The 7,607-nt window shown below is 35.2% G+C and overlaps 1 protein-coding gene across 2 annotated transcripts; it reads left to right on the top strand.

Annotated features, from left to right (window-relative positions):
- The first annotated feature begins 3,640 nt into the window (after nucleotides 1–3,640).
- On the top strand, nucleotides 3,641–6,997 carry LOC130820829 (uncharacterized). 2 transcript variants are annotated; one of them, XM_057686366.1, is made up of 2 exons: nucleotides 3,641–4,036; nucleotides 5,443–6,997. In XM_057686366.1, exon 2 carries the CDS (start codon nucleotides 5,830–5,832, stop codon nucleotides 6,316–6,318), a length of 489 nt encoding a protein of 162 aa, XP_057542349.1. In that variant the 5' UTR covers nucleotides 3,641–4,036; nucleotides 5,443–5,829; the 3' UTR covers nucleotides 6,319–6,997. The 2 variants fall into 2 exon arrangements, with proteins under 2 accessions (XP_057542349.1, XP_057542350.1); XM_057686367.1 differs by having other exon boundaries at nucleotides 3,647–4,036.
- The last annotated feature ends 610 nt before the right edge of the window (nucleotides 6,998–7,607 follow it).

Genomic DNA, 7,607 nt, shown 5'->3' on the forward strand with positions numbered 1-7,607 from the left:
CTCAATGAAAACAGAGATTTTTTTTCACTTATTTTTTGTTATCAAGTTGTATTAATTCCTCCTTAAATAAGCTAAGTGAAAAGACCTAAAAACTCTTCATATGTCACATTTTAACGAGTTGATTATATAGCCATAACCACAAGCATAAATGCTACCATATTTTGTAATTCCTCTTCTATTGTAACCTTCTTTAAGAGTACTAAAACAAACAATCTGTATGCCTTCATTCACATGCTCATTTGGAAATAAATTGCCAATGATTTCAACACTTAAGGAAACACTTTTAGGGATCTTTATTTGGAGTATCTTTGGATTGTATCTTGATCTAGCTTTGGACCTTAAGTCTTGACCAATTTGAACCTAACGACTTGTATTTGCATCTTTTTGAGTCCTTGAATTTGTATGACATGGATCATATTGACCATGAACTCAAGTCTTTGAATTTTGACTATAGTGAATTGAATTTTTTCTAGGACAGATTTTACATCATTTCCTTTTTCATGAAAAGGACTGGCCCTCAACTCACCTTGCTCCCAGAATTTTCAAAATGCCCTTTAAGACCCTCCTTCTTAGAAACTTTTTCACCAACCTTGAAGTCACCTTCTTACAAAAGGAGATCTCTTGGAACTTGAATCAATCCATCTTGATAACTATCACCATAGTCAATTTTATCATCACTCAAATCAAAACCATGGTTATAGAATGAAAGGAAAAGTTTTTCTTTGGTATTTTACTTATATTGGTTTTTTGTGTGGGTAAAGGGTGACTTTTTTAGAGCCATTGTAAGCGATGGTGTATATATTAGCAAAACCTTCATGAAGGGACCTTTTATCACTTTTCCAAGGTCTCCCTAACAACACTTGTCATATGTCCATGGCAATAACATCACATAGAACCTCCTCATGGTATGAACCAATTTAAAAGCTCAAATTACTTTTTTTTATAACACCAATTTTCTGACTTTCATCTAGCCATTTGAGTTCATAAGGAGTAGGGTGTTTAGTGGTTTAAAGGTTTAGTTCTTTAACCAATTCTTAAGACGCAATATTTACCTCACTACCACTGTCAATAATGAGATCACATACCTTGATCTCTTGAATCTTGCATTTTGTTAAGAACAATCTTGCTCTTTGAGAAGAAGAATCATCTTTCATTATCTTGCTTTAAAAAGCTCTTCTCAACAACAGACCATGCTTGTCCAGACTTCACACATAGGCAATAAAACTAACTCCCCTGTCCTAACTTGATGTTCGACAACAATACAACAAAATTCTAATACCTCATCAACATATTCTGACAATTCAATGCTACCATACATTCAAGGACGATCTATTAAAATAAAATAATACACATAAATCAAAATATATAATTAATTAACCAATTAAGCAATAATCATTTATTTAACCCTAGTTAACCCTAATTAAAACCTTCACTTTCTATAACTTGTTTAAAAAATATGTATATTCTAATAACAACATTCATTTAATCTAATTAACCCTAATAATAATACAACATTCCTTGCACCTTAATTAACCTTCATATTCTTTAATGTTTAAATTATCTATATGTTATTAATCAAACATATTTATACCAAAAAAGCCATTTTAACAAAACATACATAAATGTATAAAAGTGTTGGTCCATTGTAAGATGATTTTTTATTTTTTTGTAAAATAAAGGGATATTTCAATAGATTCTATCATCACCTGAAAGGCTGAAATGTGTAGATTATGATGCTGACGTCACTCTATTTGCTTATCAGGTCCCATTTAGAGTCGTTGGAGGAATTTTGTTCAAGCTATTGGGGTAGTCAGCTGGTGATCCTATAGATGAAGATGATATTCCTGTCGTTCTACGTTCTTGGCAAGCACAAAACTTTTTAGTAACAATAATGCTTGTCAAGAGATCTGTGTCAAATGTAAATGTGTTGGGGGTGATGGAAGGTCAGGTGCATCATTTCAATGACAATTCTTCTAGGATTTATTTTATGTTCATGTGATATCACCTGTAAAATGTTCTAAACTTGGATTTTGTAATTGGTCTCCCCCAGGAGCTTCTTATTGTTGTTGTTCATGTGATATCACATGTAAAAAGTTCTAAACCTCATTCTTATTTTTGTATGATTTGTCAAAATGTTTAAGTATAGTCCCAATTATTTTGTTGCTTGTATAGATAAAGATTTTGTCTTTGTGATTGGACTTTTGTGTAATAACCTGTCATATGGACAATGTACATTTGTAGTTAGACTAGAGTTATCTTCCTTCGTTTTTGGTATCAGTCATGTACAATAGCTCAATTGGAACAATGTGACTTGATTTGGGCAATCAACTATATAATTTTGATGATGACAAAGAAATTATGCATGAATTATTTCGGTCAAAAATTATTTTGGTATAGGGAGTCAAAAGGTTAGTGATGATGCTATAGTGTTGTAGCTTGCTAGCTATGAATTGCTCATCAAACTTTTGTAAAGAACTTTCAATCCTTTGTGTGTTACAACGAAGTTGATTTTATTTTTTGTTATCTATAAGTTCAATCGAAATCTATATCATCAATATTGTGGACTTTTTCTTGATTGTGTTATTGCCAAATTATAAACATGCTCATGAAAACAACTTATTTGAAAGTTAGATTTATTATCCGCAACTTATAGTAATAGCTCAGTGATACCTATGCCTTATTCATTTTTTAATTTAATGAATAGTTGTTTTTCTTTTGTTGAGCTCCTCTCACATGTAGCTAGGGAAATGAAATTGTTCCACGTAGAGGCTTTCAACTGTTCAATGAGTTTTCTTGCCTTATGGCTGAACAAATAAAGTCTTCAATACATTTTTATGTCTTACTTTGATGTTGCTTACTACTAACTATACATATTCAGCCCTTGTATTTTTCACACATTGCAGCACATTGACATTTTAATATTTTTATTCGTGTTATTGTTAATTGAAGTGTATAAAATAGCATTATGAAATTCAATAGGGTAATTTGAGAGATCGCGTGCGTAGCACGCAACCCCACAACTAGTATGAAAAACACAAATAAGACATTTAAAATGAAATAATGGGTACTTTTTAATAAGTTGTAAATCTAAATTTTAACTAGGAAAAATTATTAGAAAGTACCGAATAATTCAAAATGTACATAATAAAAGTTTGGCAAAAAATTCCTAACAAAATTTTTTCTTTTTCAAACAGTACCAACTAATTACTTTCGTTAGTTGACCGTCATCTTTTTTGCTTTGACTCGTAAATGACTTGCTTGTGAGCTCGTTAATTGGCTTATTTCCCACCAAATATTCGACCTCCTTACTCCTTTATCCTTCTCTCATTTTCTTACATTGTTTATAATTTTAAACGAAAACATTGGACTTAAATTGATTGCAGTAAAGGGTATTTAATTGGGAGTCAAATCAAAAGATGATGGTTAATTAACAACAGTTGTTGATTAGTATTCTTTGGTAAAGAAAAATTTTATTAGGTATTTTTGGCAAAATCTTATGATTAAGTACTTTTTGAAAAAAATTTTAATTATATACTTTTTGGAAAAAAAATTATAGGAAAAATTACCTAAAATAATCCAAATGATTTTCTTACATTAATATCTCATATTGATTAACCATAAATAATTTAATATTGCACCTGGTTCGTCTCCGGCTCTCCGCCTATGTCGATTTCGAAGGTTGTGAATACCAGTTCTATTATGGCGGTCCAAAGGGCAGCTCATCTTCCTAATCGAGATTTGGGCCTACGTGGTTCATCCTCTGAGCCATTGTCTCATGTCACGCCTTCTAGGGTTACTGTTCCATCTTTGACTATACTTGTTTCTTCGTTGGTTTCAGGCCTGAGATCTTCTGCTATTGCTCCTCTTAGTCCTCAATCTGCTATGGTTGAATCTCAGGCGAATCTATACTCGAGCTGGGCTGCGGTGGTTCATGATGGTTCTCATGTTGCATGTGCTCCTCCCGTTGCTTCCCCTGTTTCAGTTCCTTTGGTGAATAATGCTACCATTCCACAACCTGTGTCCAAATTTGTAGAAGGTATATCTTCTCCTCCTGTTAAACTTTTTTTTGATGATATTGCAAATGAAGTAATGTACTGGAAAGCTTCGGTAGTATGTTTTGTATTGGGTGCAAACCCTCCTCTCCATAATATTGAGGGTTTCGTTAAACGTATTTGGAAGGACCGAAGAGTTGAGAAAGTAGGTATAGTAGCACGTGTTTTCTTGTGAAGCTAAAGTCCATTGAGGATGTATCCACTGCTTACTCTATGAGTGGTATTCTTTTTGATAAGAAATCTTTTCTGGTAAAACCATGGAAGAAAAACATGTCGTATGATAAGAATAATCTATCCTCGGCTCCTGTGTGGGTGAAGTTTCCTCAGCTTGATGTTGCCTATTGGGGTGAGTCTAGTTTACGGAAGCTAGGGGGTATGTTGGGTGAAGTTTTGTGAGTTGACACTGCCACTCTAAATTTTGATAAACTAATGTTCACTCGTGTTCTTATGGACTTGAAAGTTAATGGTGATTTTCCTGAGGAGATTTATTTTACTGATGATGAGGAGTCTTTCATTTCGCAAAAGGTGATTTATGATTGGAAACCTATTCTCTGTTCAAAATGCAAGCAGCTTGGTCATTTGGAGGTGACTTGTAAGGCAGGTTTGAGACCTGCTGCGACTGTTCCTGCTCCTATCCCTCAATTGGTTGTGCCTGATCCCATTCTTCCGACCCCTGAGGAAGTTAATGATGAGGGATTCCAATTGGTGAGGAATGGGTCTAGAGCAGATTCTGTGGATGCTATTGGGTCCCAAACTGAGGCAGCTACTGTTATTACAGCTAATGGTTTTGATGTGTTGGTTGGAATTGGGGGGGATATTGATCGTCCTGTTGAGTATGGTCACGTGCTAGGAACGTTATCCCATTCTCCTAATGTCTAACATTATAGCATGGAATTTGAGGGGGCTGAATAAATCAAGTAAACAGTTAGAGGTGGTGAAAACCTTACATTCACATCAAATTGGTTTATTCGGTCTCCTCGAAACAAAGGTAAAGAGGCATGGGCTTGGCCTCTTTTACCAACTGCTAAGTCCTAATTGGTGTTTGACTGATAACCTCCATTGGCATAAAGGAGGCAGGATCATTGTTGGTTGGAATCAGGATGTGTATAGAGTTGATATTGTTGAATGTACTAGTCAACTTATTCATGTTAAAGTGACTCCGATTATTGGTGAAGTGTTCTTTTGTTCTTTTGTCTATTGAGCTTCTGATAGTCCTCAGCGTGAACTTTTGTTTAAGAATTTGTCTGTTAATGCTAATATTATGCTTCTGCCATGGATAGTGTTGGGTGATTTTAATTGTATTGCTCACTTCAATGAAAGAACAGGTAGAGCCATAAAGCTCAAAGAGATCCTTCCTCTGAGATCTTATATGGACTTTTGTGATTTGCAGGATATGAAAAGTTCTGGTAGATTCTTTACTTGGTCCAATAAGCGTGCTGGTGAGGAGAGAATTCTTAGTAAGATTGATCGGGTTCTCTGTAATGATTTGTGGGTTATTCAATGACCACATATTGAAGCTATCTTTTTGCCTGAGGAGTCCTTTGATGATTCCTCTATGCTAATTAGATTCATGAAATCACAGAGAAGGAAGAGTGGCTTCAAATTCTGTAATCACTGGGCTCAAAAGGAGAATTTCATAGATACTGTTGAGAGTATTTTGTGTCAGGATGTTCAGGGGCATAAAAGGCTAAAGACCATCCTCAGAGACACTTTTCATAGGGTTCCTGTGCAGCAAGCTTTGGAGCATGCTGAAGCCTAACTCTTGCTGGCACAATCCATGTTGCATTCTGATCCACTTGTCACTGCTTATGTTGATGCTGAGGTGAAGGCTGCTGAGAGTCTTAAACGAGCTAAGCAGGATTACTCTATTTATATGCAACAGATAGGCAAAGTGCAATGGATAAAGTTTGGCGATGAGAATTCCAGAGTTTTTCATCAGAGTATCCGACAGAGACGGGTTACTAATATTATTTCCTCCCTTCACCTTGAGCTGGTTAGTGATCCTAACTTGATTCAAAATGTTTTCATATCCTTTTACTCTGATATATTATGTAGTTCTTTGAAGCATCGAAGGAGAATTAATATGATGGTGATTTCCACTGACCCTGTCTTGTCAGCTAGTCAAAGAGAGGCCTCTCCCTCTCCTTGTCTAAGCAGGAAATTAAGGATGCTTTATGGAGTATTCCTGATGATAAAGCTCCTGGTCTTGATGGTTATAATAGCAAGTTCTATAAGGCTGCTTAGCCTATTGTTGGTGATGATTTGATTGATGCTGTGCAGTCTTTCTTTTCCTCTAGTAAACTCTTGAAGCAATGGAATTCCACAGCTATTATTCTTGTCCCCAAGGTTAAAAGTCTTTCTTCTTCAAGGGATTATAGACCCATTGCTTGTTGTCATACTATATATAAGTCTATCTCTAAGTTCATTTGTTCCAGACTTACTTTGGTCCTCAGTGATATTGTTAGTCTTAACCAAGGGGCTTTTGTGAAGGGTAGGAGTATTATTCATAACATTCTCCTATGTAAGGAGATTGTTAGACATTACTCTAGGAAAAACTGTTCCCCTAGCTGTTTGATCAAGGTGGATTTGAGCAAAGCTTATGATACCATGGATTGGTTGTTTATTAAAGACATGCTTGTTGCCCTTGGTTCCCCAATAGATGGAAGGTATCTAAGTTCATGAAGAAGATTGCTATTGCCTCTGTTAGTAATCTGATTTATTTGATTTGGAAAGCGCGAATGATTGTATTTGGCAGCTCAAGCTTAGCACCCCTGAAGCTGTGATGAAGAGTAGCATTAAGCTTCGTATTTTCAGTTTGTAGCCTGAGTCTATTTCCATGTATAAGGATCTCCTAGAGTAATCCTCTTGTTTTTGATTCTGTTTTGAGGCTTGTTGGCCTTCTCTGGTTTTGTATTCGCTTTGTTTGGAATTAATGAAATATTATTTCTTCCGATGATGATAATAATAATAATAATAATAATAATAATAATAATAACAATAACAATAACAATAACAATAATAATATGTGATTAATTCGGACTAGATCAGATCAGACTGAATTAGACTAAATCAGATCAGACTGAATCAGACTAGATTAGATCAGACTAAATCAGACCTGATCAGATCAGACTAAATCAGATTTGATCAGATCAGACTGAATCATACCAAATCATATGAGACCTTAGTAAACTCAGATCCGATTCAATCAAATCAGACGAAGAGACACAGACCTAACTAGGTATGGGCATGGGTCGGGTCCAACCAGACTCAGATCTAGACCCTATTTTTGTTTCAAGATTCAGATTTAGATCCAGATCTTTAGGGTCTAAAATTTTTGGACACAGACCCAGACCTTTAGGGTCTGGCGGGTTTAGGGTCTGGCGGGTTTAGGGTCTGAATCTGGGTCCAAAAGGAAATTGTTTTCTGAAAAACTATTAAAAAATATATCATGCAATTTTCTTCTATTCATATAAAATTTCTAGAGCGTTTTCAACCAAATACGGTGGAGTCTCAATGTAACAGCCCCGTCCCATAATTACCTGTAATTACTGATGC

This window comes from Amaranthus tricolor, chromosome 8, assembly GCF_026212465.1.
Source record: "Amaranthus tricolor cultivar Red isolate AtriRed21 chromosome 8, ASM2621246v1, whole genome shotgun sequence".
Taxonomy (NCBI): Eukaryota; Viridiplantae; Streptophyta; class Magnoliopsida; order Caryophyllales; family Amaranthaceae; genus Amaranthus; species Amaranthus tricolor.